We start from the raw sequence: 24,296 nt of genomic DNA on the forward strand, positions 1-24,296 counted from the left end.
GTTTCAGAGATTAGGGCAAGTCTTCAGATTTCACTTCAGCTAAAGGGATCGAAAAGGGGACTAAAAGGAGTTTCGCATTTAAATTGCTGTCTCGTACACAGCACCTGAGTTTAGGATGCAGCGTCTTTGGTTCCCGTAATACTGTGCTTGCTCGAATGCCAGTTTAGCATGGGCCGRCGGTGCCAGTGCTTCGGCATCACGGTGTTTCTTCCACTGCTCTGTAAGCCGGAGTGGATTAGATCTTATCRTGATTTAGTATCAAATGTGATTGAAGCTATAACTCTAAGCTTTCATTCACTAGTAAAGAGTTGTAAATTGTAGGTTGTAAATGACTAATAATTACAGTCGTTGAAGGGTTTTTGTCTCTTCATTATCTCATTGGAGATTTTTTCATTTAATAACGTAAAGTAACAGGAATGTAGTATGTATTTTAAATAATATTATAGTGTTTATCGATGTGTAACATGGGTAGGAATGTATGCATCCTGTGTTGTATCAGCGAGATTTTATAATCTTCGCAGTAAAGACAGAAGAAAGCAGGAAAAGAAAAAGCAAATTTTTTTTCCCAGTAGCGAACAAGTGAGCTGAAGAAAGGCTTCTTCAGAAGAGTGAAGAACTTTATCAGTCACATCTTTCTGCTCAAATTTTTATAGTTAATTACAGGGTTGTCAGTTTTATGATCAACCGTATCTGATATCTCAGTTTTAATAATCTTGCCAGAGGCTTGTTGTTGTTTATGCTTCTGACTCACTTGTCTGTTTTTCCTGTTAGCGCTGCTGCTCCCGCCTGCCGGGCAGCTCCAGCCTCCTCCACCCACCCGCCGGGGCCCTAACCCTAACCCTGGCCCTAACCCTAACCCTAACCCTGCCCTCAGCGGCCGCCTGGCCCGTCGAAGACAGGATCCCGCTAAAAAAAATGACCCTCCGTGGAAGAGGACCCTGCGAAATAAAAATTCCCACCACCGCAAATTTTATCACGCCCTTCGTTATTAAAGCTTGAACCTTGAGCCTGGTTTGAAAGTCTCTGGTCAATGATTAACAACAAAATGGTTTTAGTTTAACGGCATAATTTCTACAGAGCTAGTTTCTGTAGCTGCATCTTCTTTTCTTTAAGTCTTTCCATTTTCCCTCCACATTTCCTTGACTAGAAATAGCAAACAAATGCAAATATACAAACAAAGTTAGATAATATAAATAATTTCAAAAAATACATGTGGATGGAGTTCACTACCTTTTAAATAGCTAATACCTTTCCTTCCAAAACAATTAAAGGTTTTACGAATCTGGTACTCTGAAAATTTGGAAATATACATTTGGAAAATAGTTTTTTTCAGTCTCTTTTGTACATGTTTATTTTTTCTTTCATTTAGTTAAGGATCATAGTTTATTAGGTTTTTGTTGACTTTAAAAACCTTTCTGCTAATAATAAAAAAGATACTTTCTAGCTATTATAGCACTTGGATTGTGTTTTCCCCTTCTTATTCCTTTCTTAGTATGTGTTTGCCTGCCTTTTACTACCTCACCCTAATACTGTATAGGTAAAAGTCTTGTATTAAACCTCAAGCCAGTTTGTTTTAGATACAGAACTATCACATTTCTTACATATTCACTTTAGCTTAGAGTCTGATATGTGAAATTCTTGCATCTGGTTCTTATGCTCTATAATCCATACTGTTCTCCATATTTCAGGCAGACAGAATTTTATTTTACACAACCAGGGAACAGGCAGTATCTGGCAGTTTTCCATACAGTTAGTAAATAGTGGCCTTATCTGATATAGCCAAGCTTGAAAAGATACGCCAGAAGCCCAGATTAGATTGCTGGCTACTGCTTTATTAATCAATGTAATAATTTATTTTTAGTTTTGTAAGTCATATCATCTGTTTTCTTTCTCATATTACATTTTCTATGGTGCTCATAAAGAAAACGAGCCCTATTAAAAATTAAAGGTGATTGAACAGTTTCAGTAGAATATGTTTTGGCACTACCATAGTTTCTGTGACACTTGATGAATGTTTCCTTAAAAATGCTTTTGTCATAAGTTTATAAGGTATAAAGAATTTAAATTTTGTATCTAAATTAGCTGTCTTCAAACTGTCTTTAGAAAGATGCTTCCATCTTTTTCTGTTTTTAAACAGTTTAATGGTCAGAAGTTCTCAATTTATATTCCTCACTTAAAATTACAGACTGCCAGCACTGTTGAAAATTTAGCTGTATATTTCAGCATTTAAACTGAGATGTTTTAGTATAAGAAAAGGAGCTACTGGGCCTAAAAACTTTAGAAATAAAGCAAATTAGAGTAGGTTTTGAATGGTCAGTGATTACTGTGGACTACTGTTTTTAATAGTTTTTTGGTTTTTTTTGAGGTAAGCAATCATCACCCAGTTTAGTAATATAATTTTTTGCTTGTGACACTACAAAGTAGAGAAACAATTTAATTCCATTTTCCAAATAGATCTGTAAGGTGCAGAAAAACAGAATACAAGAAATTAATGCATGTCTCACATGATAAGGAAAGAAAGCTTTGTAGTTGAAGAAGTCATCTAAATTATTTGTCCAATTAGACAGGAGTGCTGGGAGGGACCGAAGAATCAAATATAGGTTCCCAAGCCTCAAGTTGCCTCTTATCGTCAGATTCCTTTCTGAAATCTTAGTGAAAAACCAGGCCTGCCCCGCAGTATAGTAAAGGAGATAGTAATTTAGGATGTTGACATTGCCTGTGTTATTTTTAAGGCGTTGCTACACTTACAGGATTATAAGCAAAAGATTCTTCGTTGGGAGTCTTAGTAAAGTATAGTTTTATCTTTTGCATATGCTTAAGGTAATCTCTGGTATTTATGCACGTTCTGTAAGCAAACAGCAGTCAGTGTCAGCAGCATCTGGCATGTGCTTCTCATGGACTTCTTTGTAAAAGCTTCTTCGCTATTGCTATGTGAAGTCTCAAACCTGAAAGTGAGGTTGATTGTTGAAGTGACAGAGCGTGTGAAACCAGTTTAGGTATAGGGTGCTTCTGTCTGTACATTCTTGCAGGAGGAAATTTTACACCTTAGCAATATTATTCACAAAACACATATAAAGAATTTCATTAAAGTTGCAAAGCGAAGCACTGAGAAGTTTAGTATGCAACCATAATTGGTCCCAGTCTGGGCCTGCATTATGATAGAGCCTTTCCTTGTATCGACCACCTACTGTTTTGTCCAGACCTCTGCTTCGTGGAATGCAAAGAGCGAATTGGGCTCGACTAGTAAGAGGCCAGTGAGTATTTTGTTGTTGATTGTAATTAATTGTGTGGCCAAAATCCTCATGTGCTTCACATTATATAAATCCAGTTCTGCAGAGAGATGGGCTTTTTCGATGCTTAGGGCTATATTGAGCATTTCAGACTTCAATTTTTATTTGACGCACAAAGATACTAAACTCAGGTGAATTTATTCAGTAATTTTGGAATCCCTACTTTGAAATACCTAAAACCTGATTTCTTATGATATTGAGTCTTATCCTGATCAGAGATACGCAAGCTGCAGCCCACACATGGCCAATTATTGGAGGCAATCTGAGATTATGCAGCAGGCTGTGGTTCTGAATGAATTGCGCTGGCAGCTTTAGCAGCCTGCTCTGTGTTTCCTGAGGCAGTCCGAAGGAGCACGGAGACTTATCTTTATGAATACAAAGTAAGGCCGGGACTTGCTGTGAAAAGCAGCCCTGCCTACTGCATGCAATACGCATATCTGTTTCGAAAAGGTACACTAATTCCAGGCGTGTGGTGGGCAGAGCTGCAGAATGCATGGTCTGTTCGACTGAGGAGCTGAGTGGCGTGCTCAAAGCACAGCTCCGTTGCCTTCTGGTTATAATGTGCGTTTCTTCAAATCGTATGTCGGATCTCAAATTCTACATCAAGAAGACAGGAACACACCGTTTGCTTGTTTCCCAAAAGTTTGGTTGATATTAATCAAATACCATCACGCAGAGCTTTGTCGTGGAGGCAAGAGTAGGTTTGTGTTCTCAGCTGCCTTCACCATGAGGTTTCTTTTCCTGCAAACCCATAACCCTGAGCTTCTGTCTGCTGATTCCTGCACTGGGGGAGACAGGACCATACAAAAAGCAGCTTCATTACATTACATTRTTCATTCCCAGATCACCTCTGTACTGAAGAAGGCAGACAAGCTTTGTAAAAATTATGGTGAGCGTGTAATTAAAGATGCACGTATGTGAGGACACCAAGTAAAGGTAACTGGGATGAATTACATTCTGAGCTTAGATGTTGAGTGCTTGATTGTGCAACCTTAACATTCTTTTTCTATAGTTTTGTATGCATAATTTTTTAGTCTTTAAAAGAAGAAAACGTAATTAGAATACACAGAAAATCCATCATGTGGATCATAGACCTGATTAGAATCATTAAATGACTGCCACTTCAGTTGACAGAGTAGCTGATGATGGTGGTGATAGTTGTCAGCCTCTCTTTGTAGAGGAACACAGTGGAGGAAACATTACTGTATTTCACAGTTATTTTCTGAAAGCAAAGGAGTGATATGACAGATTTCAGTTCTTTTCCATGTTTTGGAAAGAACTGTTATTTCCTCGATGGCTTTTTCTGTTCTCCTTTTCCTCAGTGTTGACTCATTCCACTTCATTCTCACTGCCAGCCCTTTCTATTGAAGCCTTCACTCCTCCTTCCAGTCTTATTCTTCTCATTTGGCCTAATTTCTGTTCTTCAGTCTTCTTATCACAGCCCTTCTTCCAGCATGTTCTAGCCTCTTGTGCTGTTCTCTTCTTGTCCGTTTTTTCTTTTATTGCTCTGCTGTCTTTGCTCTAGCTTAGATCCAGGTCACCTTCTCCCCCAGTTCATCTCAGCCTCTGTTTTTTGGTTTTTTTCTGCGTGTACCTGAGGTCTCTGTGTGCCTATATGGCTAATTCTTTTTTCTCTAGCTTCAGTAATTTTCACTTTTCTCTGTCCCATATTCATCAAAGTACGGACTTTGTTGAAACATTTCTTTCTTCTCATTTGACTTTTTTCCTCTTGGTATTTGAATTGTAGGTTTCCTGCTCTTTGCATCTGCTTTTATCATCTAACTCCTTCCTGAGCGTAAGCAAACATTGCAGAGAAAGTTCCTGGACTCTCTGAAACACTGGGCTGGATATTTCTCAGTTGCTCTGTGGGGATGGGACATTCGGAGGGGATCTGTTCAAAACTAAGGCCTTCGAAATGTTGGAGCACTCTAATTTGAACTGGAAGTTGAGTTTTTGTGAATGTTTGAGAACTATGATTTTTTTTAAATGTGTAACCAAGTCTGGTCAGATTTTCTTGAGGAGAGGAAAGGTAATTTTTAATGCAAAAGCCAGCCCCCACTAAAATTTTAAGTCCACATCAGGAAATATGGATGCCCTGGAGCATTTCCCTGTAAAGGCTTCAAAGGTTTAAAAAAAGTGTTATTTTCTAGTCTCATCTGGAAAGTGGCTGGAACCTTCTTGGACAAAATTTTATGTGAAAAACACTTAAATGAAATTTCTGTACTGTATGCTTAAATGGTCTAAATTTTGTATAAGTGAACTCAACAAGGAGGTGCTGAGGCAGCCTTAAATAGGTAATTCATCAGGTTTGTCTGGACCGTTCGCATGTGCTGGGTACGTTTGGCCGGTGATCTCTGTCAGAACCGTTGTTGGTTCTGCCCTTACGGCTGGGAGCAGCTTGAAGGTGTTTATGATGGGTCCTGTTTGTGGTTCTAACAGTAACAATAGTTAAAAAACTAACTCTTCATTTGAAGATGGCGTATATGTTTACGTAGGAAAACAGATCCTTAGATTAGGAATAAATATTCTTTTTCTAAAATGCTGGGAGAAAAGGTTATTTATTAATATAGATGTATATAAACTTAACTTGCACAGCCTCTTGCATAGAAGTGTCTCAGCAGAACTCCATATGATGATGGTGGAAAGGAAACTCCTGTAGGACTTACTGCAGGGAATGTGACAGTAATGACGACAGTGTGGAACGAGCGTGTGTTTGAGTGGATTGAAGAGGTTAGGGTAATGGCACAGAAAACATGGCTTCAGAGATGTGTAAAGTAATTTGACCAAGTCAAACAGGCGGTGAAAAATCTATCTGGCTTTACTTAGGCATTACAAAATTCATTGTTTAACAATTTCAAAGTCTAGTGAACTTAAGCGTACAGAGCTTTAAGTATTTGAGGATAAGGGCGATCAGTTTCTTGCAGTGATGCATGATATGTTTGACAGTAATCCATAGATTTTAATTAAAAGTATCCTTATGCTGTTTTTTTAGCCCTGGAATGAGATCAGATGTAAGTTCTTCTCCCTCCACGACCTCAGCAACGACGGGACCACCTCCCAAGCTTTGTCTGGTTTGCTCTGATGAGGCCTCTGGGTGCCATTATGGTGTTCTTACTTGTGGCAGCTGCAAAGTGTTCTTCAAAAGAGCTGTGGAAGGTAAGATATGTTTTGAAGAATTTGCTGTTTAAAAACATAAAATCCACATATGTAAAAATAATTTGTTTTGAACAGTCTAATAACTTCACTGGAATCCATGTTATTTGTAGAATCCTACTGGAAAACCCCAAACGTTATATCACTGTTCTTTTCATAGTAAAATAACATTGATAATGGTGTGATTATCTGAAGCATAGATTGCATTTACATTTATAAAATGCTCCCATTCACTCACAGTGTAAAAGGATGTATTGTTATCTTGGCTTTTTGTTTCTTTCCTTTTCTTTGACTGCGCTGTTTTTGTTTGTTTGTCCTATTTATATACAGATATGTGTCTGTGTGCAGGAGACAGGACTCATGAAGTTTGTGACTTTTAATGTTAGCTGGTTTTTGTATAATACTGTACAGGAAACTTGGTAAATCTCGCATATGCATGATCACGATAGTTGTACAGTTTTTGCTGTAAGCAGTATTGATTATATTACATAAACGTCCATGTGTGATATGCTAGGGGTAACAGAAATGTGTGTGTGGTTTTGGACCATTGAGATTTCTCTCTAATAACAGGAAGAAAATCATTCTAGAAAATAGAAATGTTGGAAAACTAAATTGGACCCTGTAAGTAATGTGTGATTTGGGAGCTGCATAAGTAGCCATTAGGTAATGAAATAGGTTGTACCTCAATGCCTGACTCTGCTTCAAACCAGAGAGAAGCAGACAAATTGTGAAATATATTCTCGGTGTCTCTCAAAGGACAGTGATTCCTGTATTCTAAAATTATGTCTTCATTAGTTAAAAAAAATCTTCTACAAGGTTTCTTGTCTCATGCCCTTTTGATGCAGTTGTTACTAGATATTTTGAAGTGAATCAGACTATTATTTTTTGCAACCATTTTGCAATTTGGATTTCACATGAGAAAAGGGAGACTGTGTTTGACAAAGATATATCAGGATTCAGTGCTCAGAAGAAGTGCTTCCTCCGAGTTCCCAGCTCTCTTAATGATGCAGTAGGAAACTTTATGGAATTCCAGAGTTTCTCAGAGGGATGGGAGAAGTCAAGTTCATTCCTGCTAGACGCAGCAAAAAAGGATGTCCGTTCTGTGGCAAGCCGGAGCTGTTTCTGAAGTATAACAAGAGACAATACTAGCTCAAATGCAAAGCGCTGAGCTGTCTCTGCAATTGCTGAGCTGCTTTAGCTAGCCGTGTGCCTCCCAACTGGTCCCATCTGGAGTTGTGCTCCCATTTAGAGCCAGGCTCTTTGTTTGGAGCCAATAATTATCTGTAACTTGGATTAAAATAAGGTCACTGAATATCCCCTAAAAAAAGTATTTTGTAGGAGTTGAATATATATCATAGCGACAGTTTTGTCCTTCTCAAGCTTAAAGAAATGAGGAAAGTATTGATACATAAAAAAAACCTATCCAATAATTTCTTTTGATCAGTGACACAATCTTGCCACATCTTATATAAACTGTATTAATTTTAAGTATGTAAAGCAAGGTTGTAGCAGAAGAATTGCAATAAATTCCTCAAGACTTACCTTCACTTTCATTTTTATTGTTTCACAGGTTATCTCAACCTTAATTCTTCTGATTAAATACCATGGATGTTTTCAGGAGCTCTTTCAAGATCTATTCATTTTAAGATTGACTTAAGAAACAAATAATTCACTTTTATCTCTTAATAGGCATTTTTCTTATTTGGAATACATATAGAAAGAATTTTTTTCTCCAGTATCCTTTGTATTAATATCTACTAGACATCCATTAGTGTACAGATCCACCAAACTGCATGTTGGTTATGCAGCCTTTAGCCTGAAAGTCTTTTTTGTGCTTTTTTCTATACACATACACACTGACAAAAACAGGATACTGGAACTATTAGTATCTCAAAAATTAGTATAAAGTATATTTCCTTCAGTAAAGAGCAGAACCGGAGGAAAAGAGAGAGGATAGAGATGGACCAGTGACTGCACATTTATGTACAGTTATTCACTCAACCCCGGGTCCTGTCTTGAGGAACCGGCACAGCCAGAGCTATCTGGTTCTTACTGTCACAGTGCTTCAGAACCCAGAGCCCTCACGATCCAATTTCTCCAGTACTGGGATCAACCCTCTTCACCTTCCAACATGTTACCCCCACCCTCCTGCCAAATCTTCGTCACTCCTCCCCACCTCCTTTTCTTCACCTTGCTTCAGCTCCTCACACCTTCTCCGTGCTTCAAATTCCCTCCCAGCACCTCTGCCTCCTGTTGTGCTCCAAATTGTGCTGCTGCTTCAGCCTGTTTAATTCTGTCTCTGTAGCACTGTTGCTCCAAATCCTTTCTGCACCATTTCTGACCTTTTTATAAGCCAGTATGCTCTAACGATTGATTAGTGGACTGGCTGGCCAGCCAGGACAGGTATGCTTGCCTGTTCTGTTTGGATGCCGGTAATGCCGGCAGCTTATATACTGGTTCTTGGACACCAGGTAGGCCAGGTGCCCCTCAGCAGACACTGACCTTAAGTGCTATACTACAGGTTACATACTATGCAAGCTTGGTCAGAACAGCCTTTCGCTACTCCCGTTCTCTTCCAGAGAGTCTTGCATTCTTCATATTTTCAAAGCRCTCAGAGCTCGAGCCAAATACTTGTGCTCCGGGTTGTAAGATGTAGAACAAGGTTGTACTCTGGGCTCTCTGTAGACTGCTCATTTCTGCAGTAAATTATCTTGGAAACATCTCAGTTTGCTCACTACCAATTTTTACCGCTATATTATTTGTTTGGTATYGTTGTCTGTTTTTTAAGCAGCAAATATAACTGGAATGCATTCTTCTGTGCAAATGGCATGTCTTCTGGGCAGCGTTCAGACTAAGTGAAGCAGAATGTGGAATCAGCTTCCCTTCTTTTTTCACAAAATGTTGATGTGGCAAGAAAGTTTTAATGTAATGTAATATAAAGAAATAATGTAGCCTTCAGCAAAAAAAGGCAAGAATGGCTAAATAGTAAATGTAAGAAACCAAGCAATATTTTCATGAAGATGAAGCCCTTTGTGAGGGGAAAAAAAAGGGACAGCTCAGAAAAATCTACAGCTGAAGTATCTTTATTTACAGTATTTACTATACCATGATCTGAGTAAAACATCTTTGTGAAACGTGAAATTATACTCCCTGCTCTGTTGCAGTGATTACAAATATTTATCTGTTTGTTTCATGTGTGTATACAAATATATTTGCTTTATATGTATTAATATACTTTTAATGGTATACGATGATTGATAGGTCTATTTACTAATTTATCTTAGAACACAAAGATTACAAAAGGCTCCTTAAGACTTCCTCTTCTTTAAATGAAAAGGCTTTGGGGGTTCATTTAGGAAGATGCTCAGGGCTTCCTTGGAATATCAAGAAACTTGAAACACTTTGCTGGAAAGAAGCTTGACTAAAGCCATAGTAATGGACTTTGCATACCCGTAACTTTCATAGCTGGTTTGGAACAAGTTCCATCATCAAGCTCTTTCTGCGAGAAGATTCTTAGGACAGCAATCGCGCTCTGTTGTTAATAACTCAGTACTTGGAAAATGCTTTTGTTTCTCTCACTATTTTACTATCAAGACCTTGAAATACAACGTAAAAGCCTAGGGATCGGCTTTATCCCCATCAAAGGTGTGAAAACACCTGGTTTTTTGATCCCTAGCTGGGAAGAGGATGTCTTTTAATAAGATTTTTTTCTACACGGTTATCTTTGGGCAACTATTCATACGATTCAAATAATTAAGAATCAATAGCATTCTTGTCTACTGTTGCCCTACTCTTAAGAGCTAAGAAATTCAATTATTTTTAGTTCTGTTTGCCATATTTCTATGCTGAACTCTGTTCTGAATCTGTGAATCCATAAAAATGCCAGAGAACTTAAGTTTGTCCACTTCAGCCTCTAAAAACAATGAGGAAGTTTTTTGACTGTTAAAATAATGAACGTTCTGTCCATATATCTGTAGAAACTTTGAAATTAATACTTATAAAACGTGTTTATGAATTTCTTTACATCTCTTGTGGAAGCATTTAGAGGATAGCTTTGAGAAATTAAAGAGAAAAATAGTTTTAAAAATAGATTTTGCCCGTTGATGAATAGCAAAAAAGATTTCTTCCTACATTTATTGGCTTTGGTGCATAAGTAAAAGAACTGTGTTGGATGTTTAGAAGTAGGAAATCATATGGATACTGACTACTAACTGTAGGGTTTCTGGCTATTTTGTTTGTTTTTGTGAATACAGGGCAGCACAATTATCTGTGCGCTGGAAGAAATGATTGCATTATTGACAAAATCCGGAGGAAAAACTGTCCAGCATGCCGCTACCGGAAATGTCTTCAAGCTGGCATGAACCTAGAAGGTAACTTTAAAATATTTAAATCCCTTTTTTTCTTTTGAGTCATGTGCAATGACTGTCATGCTGCTTATGAAGCTAAACCAAGCATCTGAGCACCATTTTAATGTGTTAAAACTACATATCACATTTTACAGTATGTATAAGCATTTTAATGCAAAAAAAGACTTTTTTTTAATCTAGATTTCTCCTATACTTTCGTCTCCTTACTCAATAGCTCTGTCTTTCAATATGTTCGGTATAAGTGAGTCATCCACAAAAAATAGGGTTATTTCTTATTCCTGTCAGCACATATCCGTATCTTGTTTTCTTTTTCACTGAATCGGAGACAGCAGAACTCTAACAGAAGTCTTGTAAGGAAATATTGTGCATGCCCGTTCTTAGGGAAGCGACTTGAAGGGGGAAGCCCAGGGACATGGATCTAAAATTGGACTGGGGCCTCTATTTCAAACCGAAGAAAAAGAAGGTCTTCTTATTCAGGCTGTGGGTTCTTGTCCTTAAGCATCTGTCAGAATCTCTCTAGTAAGCATAGTATAGTAAACAAATATAAATATACTATGTATTTGCTCTCTGCTAAATCCTGGATGGCTAATGAGAAACTGAAGACCGCATAAACTAGAGATTTAGCAGCAGTTGTAAAATGGCATAAAACATTCTTCCTGCTGTAAGATGTATTTTACRCTCGATATTTTTTCCTTGAGTTGTAGCAATTAATACAGTACTTCCTAGCATAGTTATCTTGGTGATACCTGTACAATGAAAATTGTCGGATAAAATTAAAATGTCAAAAATGTATTTGTCTGATGCAAATATAAACAGAGTTTTCATTTCAGCAAAAGCAAGGTTCTTTGGTAAAAAGTAAGTGCAAAGTTATGTTAAAGAGAGAATGCTCATGGAAGAGTCTATGTTAGCACATTCTTTCTTCCTCTTTTCTGCTTTAAATTCTCTCYGGCTGATGAATCATCAGTTTTTCTGCCCTGCAGGTGGCTCTACATGCCCCTTTCTTCACAGCAGAAGGGAAAAAAACCAACGCAGTCTGATATGCTTCCCCTCATATCGCATGCTTACAAATAAATCCCATACTTTGGAGTAGAAATTTGTGGGGGTGGGTTGATTTGTTTACATATTATTTGTGATCTGTATGCAGGAAAAAAGGGTATGTGTCTTAACAGCCAAAATCTACACCAGTGTATTCAAAAATAAATGCTAAAAGTAAGTGAGGTTGTGAGTGAGTGTCTCACTGGGGCTAGATTCAGCTTGCTAGACTCTGCCAGCGGGTGGACCTTGCACTTCAAAGGTGATGGCAGGGGAGTCCACTTACCTAGGCTTGGTGTCCAGGGTAGGAACGTGTATTCCCTACTGGGGTTGCTGTGGCCASTAAAGCCTAAAGAAAGTTTAGAGTAACACAGAAAGGCACAATTTTCATTTCAAGGTGGAAAAGAATACATTTTGGTTTAAGACTTTTTTTTCTTATTTTTTTCTTCATGGTTGTTTAAAAAATATGTATATTGAAGTACTTCAAATGTGTAAATTAATCTACATGAGTAAAGCATCTTATATGTATGCTACTTAATATTAAGCCTTTTCGTTCCTGTATGAGTGTATGTGAACTCTTTTTAAAGTAGACTCCAATATAGCTAACCTCAGGCTCTAGGACATGTTGCATGAGTTGCCTTTCTGCACCAGAGAAAATGAAAATTGAACGATGTCTCAGACACTTGCCACTTTTCCATGTGTAGTTTGGAGCCCTTCCAACTATACTTTGCTTGCCTGAATTTTGGCACAGAGAGTCCTAGAGAATACTGATTTTTCTGGAGGATGGATATGATGTATGTTGTTGGAAAAAGCAAAAAAGAAATAGCTTTTTTGACTGAGAGGGAAAAGGGACCTAGAAACTTAGCAATGCAAAAAATGGAAGAACCCAAGGTAGTGTGAAACAGTGAAAAGGARAGAACTATGAAAGCAGTGATTTATCAGACAAATCTGAACAGATGGTAAATTGGTCGTACAGAAGTAGTAGTAGAAGAGAAAACTGAGGCAGCATAAAGTGCAGAACAGACCCCCAAAAGTTAGTGTTCCTTTTATCTTGGCTATTTTAGGATCACAGTTCAAGAATTACTGTTGTTTAGAAGATAATAATTAAATTTGCATACTTTTTAGACAGTAATTTCTTTTTGAAAAGCCATCAGGTGTATCCTAAATGCATAAAAGGCGCACTTTGAGCAACTACCAAATAATGATTATAAGCAAACCAGTTAATGAATAGCAAGAGATCAGAATAGTCCTGTCACGTCAGGCTGAAGGTCCCTTTCGCTTAGCCTCTCTTCAACATACATCATCTTTGCATTCCAGCCATCTTTACCTCCTGCATTTCTTGGATATAGTTTATGTTCAGTAGCTGCTGGTAGACTTCTCCCATGAACTTGTCCAATCACTTTTGGAATATATGTAAGTTTCTGACATCTACAGCAAACCATGGCAGTGAATTGCTCAGTTAGGTGTTGCGTGGAATACTGCCTTTTTTCTGTTTTAAATCTACCATGTGATAATTTAGTTCTCATCTCTTCTCATACTGAGACAAAAATGGTTCTTTATACACCAGAACTATGTTACTTAATCGTTTTCTATTCTAATCTTTTTAGTCATCTGTCCTATTTTTGACCCTCTTTAGCACTCTTGTGAAACTTTCTCGTTTCTGTTGTTTGCTTTTTTTGAGATGGAGTGGGGGGGGGATGGAAAAATACACAACTATCAAGCTATAAGTACCAAAGATTTATACAGTAGAATAATGGTATTTCCTACGATAGCCTTTATTTCTTTGAATTCTCATTTTACGCTTTCATCATTAAATGTCCCTAGAGACTCTTTGGCACCCTTTTTGTTTTCTCCTATTTTCAGAAGTGATGTGCATGTTCTGCAAGCCTTTCTGACACTGTTTGGCCCTCTGCTTAGTAGTGGGCATTTCAGGTAGTGTTTCCGTGAAGGTTTTAGTCTTTCACGTTCTATCTGCTGCCTAAATTTTCCCTCCAGAACTTCTTTCCTGTTCCTCACTGTGTCGCTGGCACTTTCATGGATTATGACCACTGGCTCCTCCTCAGCGCTTCATAAGAGACTGTCTAGCTGCTTCATRAGTGTTGAACCCTTTGCCTTTGGCAGGCCAGCCAGTATGGCATCACAAATGACAGCCGACTTGCCTGCCACTTCTTGTGATGGTCTGAAGACCCATCCTTTGCGCCAGGGGCTACGTAGCCATGTCTGGTGGAGAGGTCCCGTCTGGGAGATTGTTTCCCTGTTTACCAGCTTCATGCCGTCCTGCCACAATATCTGCCTCTATCTGATCTGCAGTGGGGCTTTTAGCCTGGGTGTTACAGTTTCCCTTAAAACTTAACTGAAGAACTTCTCTGTCTCCCTGGGTTCATCTCCTAAGACCATGAGCTGCCTGCGCTGCTTCCATGCGCAGGCCAGGTGCCCGCTGGGCAGCTGTTTGTGCGCTCCGCAGTTAGCGCAATACACTAGGAAGCCCATAGGATGCTGTTGGATTCCAGGGTTTTGTTTGTTAGTTTGTTTAACAAAACACCTTGGATACTTTTATTTCCCTGCTGGGTTTATCTGTTTGGCTTATCTTTTGTAATTTGCCTTAAGAAGTTGGCTTTAAATTTGTAGTATTTTTTATATTTGAAAAGAACTTAGAAAGAAATACATTATCTCAACCTTCTTTTTTTGAGAGTTGTAACTATGCAGCTAGGTCAGGTCTAGTAGCACAGCCTAATAAATTCTTGCATAATACTTTTTCTTATCAGATCTGTTTCTTTTGATTATAATTTTATCAGACTTTCTGGGCTGGAAATTCTCCATACCAGGTGTCAGAGTTAAGCTGAAGGCATGTGTTTGTAAATTTAAGTTAAAGCAGTTCATTTGCTTTTGAGAACAAGGGTAATGTAATAGGGCGGGGGGGGGGGGAACAATGTTCAATAGATTTTGGAGCAGCAATTTCAAAATTTAGATGAGTAACAAGAAGCTCCAGGGAAATGACTCTTGCTGTTCCCCCATGAAAATCTGTGCGAATGTGGTCAGTATATAAACCTTTGAAAAACTGCAATTTATGCARGGTCTGCAGAGAATTTGTTATCTTTAGCAATTAAGTTTCTGGAAATTCTGTCCTAGCCAGTGGGAGAAATGGGGTCAGGAGGGGATTATTATATTCTGTTAATCTACAAAGGTGATAAATTTCTGATAATTAGAGAGTCTTCATTGGTCATTAAATTTCTGGTTCCTACAAAGGAACCACATTACATGATATTTTTATGTGCTATTGGTCCATCTCTGAAATTCCAGAATAGAAATCAATTAATTAATTAATTGAGGCATAGGAAAAGAATTGGGTTTTATTTCAGTCTCAGTTAAATAGTATATTCACTTTTGCAGACTACATGCAAGAGAGCTGAAAGCCAAGTAGGAGATTCCATTATTTGACAATATGCTTATAAGTTGTTGCTTCAGCTTTCTCTAGCTTACAGCTAACATCTCTGTGTGATGTTTTATTTATTTGGCATATGAATTTTATGGTTTAATTACTGCAGCAGTGATTTATATGCAAGGCAGTTGGCAAGAAAATGTCTCTTCCTGCCCAGCACTTTCCCAAAAATGTTTTCCCTGGCTCCACAGATTCACTAACTTCCCACCCTTGCCTATATACTTTCCTTTCCTCTGCATGGTTTCTATAGTTAATATATTAAGCAAATTATAAAGTGCCTGGTCCTACAAGCATTTTCAAACAGGTGTCATGCTGCTACATGAAGTCTCATTGAAATTTTGTGTGTAAAAGAAATGTTAGGATCAGGCCTTCCAACAAATGTTATTTAACATTTTGAAACATCAGTGAAAATGTGCCTTTCATTAAAACTTAAGAGTACTTTCACAAAACATTTAGTTGGCATTAGAGTGAAATTATTTACAATTTTATGAGAAAAATGCTTTAAAAGTTTCAATTGGCTTCCTGCAAATGCAGGAAAATTAAAGCAGCATTTGCTCTTTCTGTTACTGTGTGGTTTCTTTCCGTTATCTAACCTGTGACTTCCAAAAAAACTTTCCTAGCTCGAAAAACAAAGAAGAAGATAAAAGGAATTCAGCAGGCTAGTGTAACGGGAACGAGGGATGCGTCTGAAAATCCTGCAAACAAGAGCATAGTTCCTGCATCACTGCCACAACTAACCCCCACCCTTGTTTCCCTGCTGGAGGTCATTGAACCAGAAGTTCTGTATTCAGGCTATGACAGCACTGTGCCCGACTCAAGCTGGCGTATACTGTCCACTCTCAACATGCTAGGAGGACGGCAAGTAGTAGCTGCAGTAAAGTGGGCAAAGGCAATACCAGGTAATATGCAAATACATTAATTAAAAAATGCAGTCTCTTCGTTATAGTTAAAAGTCTGTCTTTGTATTTGGTGTCTTTCAAGGCCTTCACAGATAAAGTTCTAGTAATATCTGAGTTGATTCCTATCCCAAATACTTTTGGGGTGGAAAAGCAGAAAAAATACAGGTGCAAAAAATTACAAACAAGGTCCTTTTAGTTGAACCCTTTGACCATTGAGTGTTATAAAAATATTAAAATACAGATTGTTTTTTTAAAATAATATAGGCAACTAATTTTTAATTAGCTGTAGTTCCACCTCAATTCTCAGTTAAATATTTCTTCATTATTTTTAGCAGTGAGTTTCTCATGGCTTTCATAGACTGGTGCAGTACCCATCCTTTATACTGGCTTGCCTGGGACTATATTCATGGATGGCTCTTTTTTCCTACCCTTCAGCATATCTGTAATTTTTTCGTGACTGGGAATAGTCATTTGAGTGTCCAGGTCCAGAGTGGAAGTCAAGATGTTCCTTTTCTCTCAAGCATTGAAGCTATGCTATTAAACTGGCTGTCACATGGGGAAATAGGAAGGCGTATTGCTATTATGTCTCCTCTCTGAAGACAGAATTAGCAATTGCCTTACAGAAGAAGGAAGTAATGTCAAATCTCAGCCTTGGACATAATGTATATCGTCCTGTTGTATGTCTGTAGGAAAGGTCAAGGACACAGTAAAGTTGAAGATCAGTATGTTACTGACGGGACAAAGACGAGAAATATTTTTCTTACCTTCACTTCTAGTCAGTACTCTTAGCTATCTGTTTTCGAAAACCCTAGCCAAACACACTTTCATAATGCACGTGTTGCCCAACCGTAACACCACGTAACAGGTCTGCCAGCTAAAAAAAAGTCTGATCGTGAAATTTATTCTTCCATTTTACCTCATGGTCTCACTTTTGAGGAAGGGGAAATAAACCCACTAAAAATGTCTTTTTAATAAAGAAAAAGAAAGACTAGACCCAAATACGTATGGCCAGCGGAGATGTGACTAGAGAGATATATATGTCCATCAGGGCTTTTCTGCAAAGGGGAGTTACTCTGGATTAGCTAAGCCCACATTAGGTAAAGTTCACATGTGCATACTTTCTTCTAGGGTAAGTCTTTAGGAGACCATCTACTATTCTGAAATACAAATTCAGATATAATTTTTATGAAACAGTTTTGTGTTCATCATCTCCTCTGAACAGTTTCTCAAAGTAGGCAAGCCCTTCTTCATGTTAGAACATATACTATTCATGAGAAGCCAATCTTTTACTTAATAATTATATTAATAGGAACTGTTCTTCTCATATGTCTTTTATAGTCCTATTTATGACTACTAAGGTTCTTTTTCATGAGAATATTTAATTTATATATACTTTTATCAATTGTATCACATCAAACAGACTAACAGTAATCCAGCATTGGTTGCTGCGTGCTATATCCTGCAATCCTACAGTTAGGATTTCAAAACAACTTTTTCCTGAGGAAGGTTTGAGTAAAGATTTGAAAATTTGACGCAGTAAGTTTGAAATAACTTTGAAATTCCTTGCTGGTATTTTAGAAATAGTAAATGTTAGTTACTGCTGTCTCCAAAGCCAAAAGCTTTTTTTGAAGTTGTTCAGACATACCAGATTTTGGTATGTAATAATCCACTGTATGCTATCTATTAAACAACTTCAGGAAACAGCATTGTGCTGAACTCTTTAGATGTCAGGCGTCTAATGAAATTAAGTAAAATCAACTTGAATTTAGACTTTAATAGGATTCAGTGTGGCACAGTCTTTTCTTGTTAAATGTAGGCAGGACTTGATAAAAACTACTCTTGAAAATTAAAAGCTGCCTACATTTTAAGCCTGCTCAAGGGACCAATTTTAAGATTTTGTATGTTTCCTTGTTGCCTTCATTGCTTCTATTCATTCTGTATATCCTTATAAGATTAGGAGTAGTTAATGATGATGAGCAATGGGAGGCATCCCTTTGAAGTTCAGTATAAAAACACTGTTGAATAAGAACAAAATTTGAAGCTAAACCATTTATTGCCCAGTAAAGTGCTGTCTCAAGAAGTAAAAAATAGTGTTATTTTTGGAAGATAGCCAAATGAATTTTAGTCTATATTAAATATAATTACTGTCTTTCTAATCCATCTTTAACTGACCATCAGTTCCAGTGATAAGTTCACACACATCTTCTATTTTTTTTAATATTACATTCCCTTCTAATATCTGTAATAGTTATGAAGAAATACCCATCTGACACTCTCTATTCATCCAGAAGATAACTACCTTCTTGACTGTAAGAATCCAGGGCTTTCAGGCTGCGTTTGCTTTTGTGGGTGGGACCCTGAGAATTTCTTTTGAAAGTTTATGCCTGTAAATGCATATATAATGGGTAATGGAAGGTTCAAGAGTTCTTTATGCTGCTTTCTTTTGCATATCTTTCTGTGTTATATCATCAACAGTTATACATTCAAACCAGCTCAAGATTGGGTTATGCTAAAGGCTTCTGTTCAAACCTCTGAAGTCTCATATGTAGTCTGTCATACTGCCCAGAAAAAATAATTTGAGTTCTGTGGTTGCAGTGCTTAATTTCTACATGTGCAAATTTTTGCGTTGGCTAAGGATTCCTTAGTGGTATACTAAGCACTTGCATGTAACCTTGGTAGCTGGAAAATGGCGCTGAAATTCTGCACCCCTTTCAAAGTGCATTTTGTTTCAGTCAATGAGAACTTTCATATAAGAAACCTTTTTTTGTTTGTTTGTTATAAATTCTTTTTTCCTTTCTCCAGGAATGTAATCTAAAGTACAGTACTTGATAGAATCAAATGATTGTAATTTGACATGCATTCTTTTGTCGTTTCGGGTGCTGTCATCACAGTTACAGAAATTGTTATGAAATACACATTTTAAAATAGTAATATACATTAGTAATACATAGGTTGTACTGATGATAACCATGATACTTTAAAAATTTTTTTTTCTTTGCAACCAGTACTGTCAAACCTCAATTTTTATTTTTTCCAGGTTTCCGAAACTTACATCTAGATGACCAAATGACCCTTCTGCAGTACTCTTGGATGTTCCTAATGGCCTTTGCTTTAGGATGGAGATCATATAAACAATCAAATGGAAGTCTCTTGTGCTTTGCACCAGATCTGATTATTAATGAGTAAGTCATATATAAGTCATCTTCCCAGTTTATCAGGGTAATACTAGACTGTAGTATTTTTCTGTTTTGCGCTTTAGAGGTCAAATCCTACATAAGGTGTATCGTTAGGTAACAAACTCGTGCAAAGGTCAGAAATCAGTTTGTCATTTGCAACATTACTTTCTTTTAACAGATTGCTTAAGGTTTTTAAATAAGTCATATGAAAGAACAGTATTTTAGATCTTAAGATTATTTTTATCAAGTTTTTGTGGGTATGTGTTTGTACTAAAATGTTCCATATTGTAAATGTTCTTGCACCATTCACTATAGTTATTAGTTTTATCTGAGCTAACAAGCTAAAGCTAAAAATTTGTTTGGGATGGAAAGCGAAGTTTGGCAAATTGCATAATGTTCTATATATTTGTACTCTTGTTGTATAAAAGTAATACTATGGTTCTCTCAATTTAACTGAATCCTTGATTAGTCGAACGTTTATAGGATTGATCTAATTATCTAAACCTGATTTAAAATCTGGCTAAAAAAAGCAAGATTACAAATGGAAACAATGTAGCTCTGTTTTATTTTGGTGAATTTGATATCAATTTTCAAGATGAACTTAATTTTCTAGAATGTTTGGTCTTTTTTTTCTTGAGCTGAGCATCCTGTTTCTTGTATTTTTCAAGTAAATAATAGTAATTTTGTAGTAATTCTGTGTCGTACAGGAGTGGAGGAGAACATTCAGGATTGTAGAGATGGTAGACAGAAGGCTTAATCTGAGATGCAATAGCTGCAAACATTTTGTGTGGATATATGCATGGTTATGTTGCTCCCCAGATACTACTAAAAAGGTGTAGTAACAGATGAGATCAGGTTATGCCTTTCTGCCTCCGGTCTGGAGAGCAAATATTCCATTGCAAACCCTCCTATCCTGGGAAGTATTCTGGAATTAATCTTGATAGACTGTCATACTGTGCTGCCTTTTACTTTGAAGCAGTTTCTGAGATTCTGTGTCCTTCAGCTCATTTGTAAAAGTCATTTTCTTCTGGGAGGTGGGAGAATGTCCAAGCAGTCTTTAATAAACTTTTCAAGTGATCTTTCAGTCTTGCAATTCCAGAGAGGCCAGCGATATCTGTAAAGCCTGTGCAGGCATTTTGTCTGTGTTTTGAATTAATTGCTGAAAATAGCCTGTAGATGTAAATCTTTGAGATTGCCGGCCGGAGCCATTCAAAACTTAGTTTATCTGTCTGCAGATTTCAGTTAGTATGATTCTGTCACTAAGGAATTGCCATTTGTCTTATCCGTTTGTGGGGACTGAAACTATTAAACATGGCTGTATAGGGGCTTTTGAAACGTACGTCACAAAACTTTCTCAGCATCACAATTTCAGAGAATAATTTGAAAAGAGGTACAAGTGACAATGTGTTATTCATGCTGGGTCTTTGAGTTCTTAGTTTTTATCAAACTTACAGCTCAAAGYTGAGGTTGCTTTACAAAGCTGCAGTCCAGAAAAGACAGATAGGGAAGACGGTACGTTGCAGGGTCTGTTGGTCAATGTTTAGGAGTGGATTAGGAAGCTGTCCTGTCACACAGATAGCAACTGCTTTCCAGTTTATTTCAGATTTTTGAATTTACTGTAGCTTTTCCTTACTGTGTGATCAGACTATTTAACTGTCTCCATTTTTCTATCCTTAAAATGGAGGCAATACTAATTCCTTTGGCTTTTTTTAAGATAGTAGTCTTAATATTTTTGCTCCTGTTGCACTTCAGTGTCACATGTCCCAAATCTTTTCTGTTAGAAGAAAAAAAAAAAGCTAGTAATTCTTATATTTTCTAAGAGATTAGCCACTTATGTTTCAGACCTTTCTAATTGTACATGTATTTATTCCCCTTAATGTTTTCAGTGTAAGTATTTGCCGAGGCTTTTATAAACTTTAATCATTTCTTTGTAGTAATTATTTAGTTTAAAAAAAAAAAAGGTGAGGGGCAGGAGAGATATGCCCATCTCTCTACTAATGTTTATTAAAATCCTTAGAATATGTCTCTGGAATAAAATAGTCTTCATGTGGTGGAATTAATTCAAATAACAGATATTGTCACTAATAAGAGTAATAGCATCTAATTTGCTTTAAGTCAGAGGTCTCCTGCTGTTTTATCACAGGGTCAAAACCACAAAGCTTTTCAGTTAAGAATGTTTCTGTATTCTCAAAAAAATGTGCAAGACTTATCCTATTCTACTAAGTATTAATTTTCAATTTTTATTCTAGTTACGGTTTTGGAATATAGATTTTTATACAAAATGACATTTGTTTTCAGTAAAACATGTACACTGAGAGAACTGCAATTTCTTCTGACTTTTCCTCCTCCAATGTGCTGCAGGTTCCCCGTGAATCTCTCTGTGGTTATAACTTTGTATATACCATTCATCAGTAAAATACAGCCGCGTCTGAGTTAAGCATGGCAAATACTGAATAATATATAAAACCATTGCATAAGTTATAAGACAGTTTATGAAGCACAACACCTTCAGGGAAGACCAGAAGGGCAGTGCCGTTGGGGAAACGTTATTCCTGATGCTGAAACGTGGGCAAGAGAGGCTTCATGTACACTAAGGAAAAAGCATTTGGATTGCAGTAGTCGTGTGTCCTCCCTCTCTGCCTGCTGCATCCTTCCAAAGACAGTTCGGCCACACAGTGTCCTCTAAAAGCCATTCTGGGGTTTATTCAGTACGGAGTTAAAGACGGTGTCACTAACGCTACTTTCTGAGACGCATCTTAGTGATCTTTCATCCAGCAAACACCCCCTCTGCCATTAAAGCAYTTACTCCGCTTAATGCTTACGGTATGCTAGGAACAGGTCTGACACAGAGGGGTAGGTTAACTTTACCTGATGTGAGAACCAGATGTTTAGACAGTTACCACTAGCTGCTGCGTGTGTAACAGAATCACAACCTTAATTTTTATTGCCTGAAATTTAGGATCAGGGTCATTTTTACAGTTAACCGAAGCTGTCTGCAATAGTTTCAATAGTTTCCAATTTCGATGTAAAGACAAAGAGGCATAAGTTGCTCAAACTTTTAATTTTGGGGATCTGCAAATGACATTTCCACACATCTGTTCTTTATATGAACGTTTTTCATTTGTAAATAAGAATTTGTTTCGCCCTCATATTTATTAATTCCAGTTTCAAGACATTTCAGTGGAGGAATGGAACAAAATTATATATTTCTTTGTCCATATTGAATTAGAAAACAGGAGTTCCAGGAGGTCTTCTGTCTCTTCAAGCTTCAGCCTTTAAATTGAAGATGTATTTATTTTTCTTAAATGTAAGTATAAACAAGTTGAGGAGTAAAAAACCAGCTCTTTTCTTAAATGCATCTTCAGAGTTGTATTTTTGTTAAGATTACATTATTTAATATAATTCTAAATATATTGCCAAAGTCAATTCTAGTATCAGAAAACCTGAGAAACCTGTAATCTGTGTTAATAGGTATTCCCTCTTTGAAGTTAGCATTTGGAAATAGTTTCCTGAAAACACTGATTGTCAGTGATTATGCTGTGACACTTGAGGAACATGACTGGTACAAGGGAAGAGACTGCAGAGTGCATTTCTAGCCAGAAATGACGTGTTGGTTTGTAGTATTTGTAGGTTTTATGACAAAAATCCTAAATCAAGAAACCAAATAGACATGCAGCTTGTAATCACATTCTTTTTTTTATCACCACACTTCTTCCTTTATATCTTCATTGCAGTAATAAACTAGAGTTGGTCTCAAACCACTTCCCTTGCGCCATCGTTACCTGTAGCTTGCAGCAATGTAACGCAGGTAAAGCATTCGGTGATACGAATGCAGGAAAAGTTGCTGAGTTGTCGCAGATTATCTCCCACTGAGAGCTAAGGTCCCATCCTTATTATTAATGGGAGCAGGGGAAGTTAATAATGGGGAATACAGTCCCTTCAGCTCTGTTACTTGTATCATTAAAGATAAGTGCAATAGCCTGTATTTTGATTGTCTTTGATTTTTAAATGCTTTTTTAGAAACATTTGTTTTATTCAGTTTCTGAGTTTTGAAGATTTGTCCTACTCATATTTGGGTACAACTCAATATTTTGAGCTTCAGGAAGAGAAACTCTCTCTGTGAAGGGTTCTCAGAACCTGGGGATTTAAGCAGACCTAACTGTGCTAAATGTTTTTCTAAGACTGAATTCTCTGTGGTGATAAGTCCTTCTCTTGTTCCATGGCAGAATCTGAGTACCATTAGTCTTTCATGCATTTTTCCTTACACCAGCCCTGTGCAGTATTGTCCCTGTAAAATTATTGCTACTACTTAGATATGGAATAGCAAGATCCACTTGTTCACGTGGACGCTTTTCAGGCAAGCACATGTTACTGGGCTGTACGTAAAGAACCTGTCTAACCTGTTAGGAATCTTGTCATTCTACATTTTCAGCTAACGGATCCTTAGCATTTACAAATGTCTTCCATGTGAACGCACAGAAAACTTCACAGAAATCAGTGGACGTGTTTTGCTTAGTGCTTAGAAAGTTTAGTTGTTATAGCGCTGAATGCCACAATTCATTCATACTTATGTAGAACCCTCCATAACTGAATTTCCTGGAGTATCATCAATGCAGTCTATGGTGGAGAAGATAACTAAACTCTGCTCTTCTTCAGTTTTAAGCTGGCAGCCTAGTTGTTTGACCAGTTGTCTTCTAAAAATTGAATTCCCTATTGAATATTTTATGTCTGTACTTTTATCATTTATTTAGGGAAAAAAMCACAAAAATTCTCCAATAGATTTGGATACTGTTTATCACATATTGGTTATCCTAAGGTAATATGTCTGGTAGGGTTGAGTAGGATGAATTATAAAGTTGCTGTGCTATGAAGATAAATTATTTCCCCAGCATTTGTTGCAGGATGGTTCACCACAGCAGAGCCATAGTTGTAAGCTTCAC

The 24,296-nt window shown here is 37.2% G+C and overlaps 1 protein-coding gene across 1 annotated transcript in view; it reads left to right on the forward strand.

Annotated features, from left to right (window-relative positions):
- Positions 1-24,296, forward strand: part of NR3C1 (nuclear receptor subfamily 3 group C member 1) — a 73,527-nt gene that overhangs the window by 36,470 nt on the left and 12,761 nt on the right. The window contains exons 2-5 of the mRNA XM_026063198.1: positions 6,283-6,446; positions 10,697-10,813; positions 15,902-16,180; positions 19,218-19,362. Of these exons, the coding sequence (XP_025918983.1) occupies positions 6,283-6,446; positions 10,697-10,813; positions 15,902-16,180; positions 19,218-19,362 (705 nt within the window). The remainder of the gene's footprint in view (positions 1-6,282; positions 6,447-10,696; positions 10,814-15,901; positions 16,181-19,217; positions 19,363-24,296) is intronic.

This window comes from Apteryx rowi, unplaced genomic scaffold (genome assembly GCF_003343035.1).
Source record: "Apteryx rowi isolate R43461 unplaced genomic scaffold, aptRow1 scaffold_2, whole genome shotgun sequence".
Taxonomy (NCBI): Eukaryota; Metazoa; Chordata; class Aves; order Apterygiformes; family Apterygidae; genus Apteryx; species Apteryx rowi.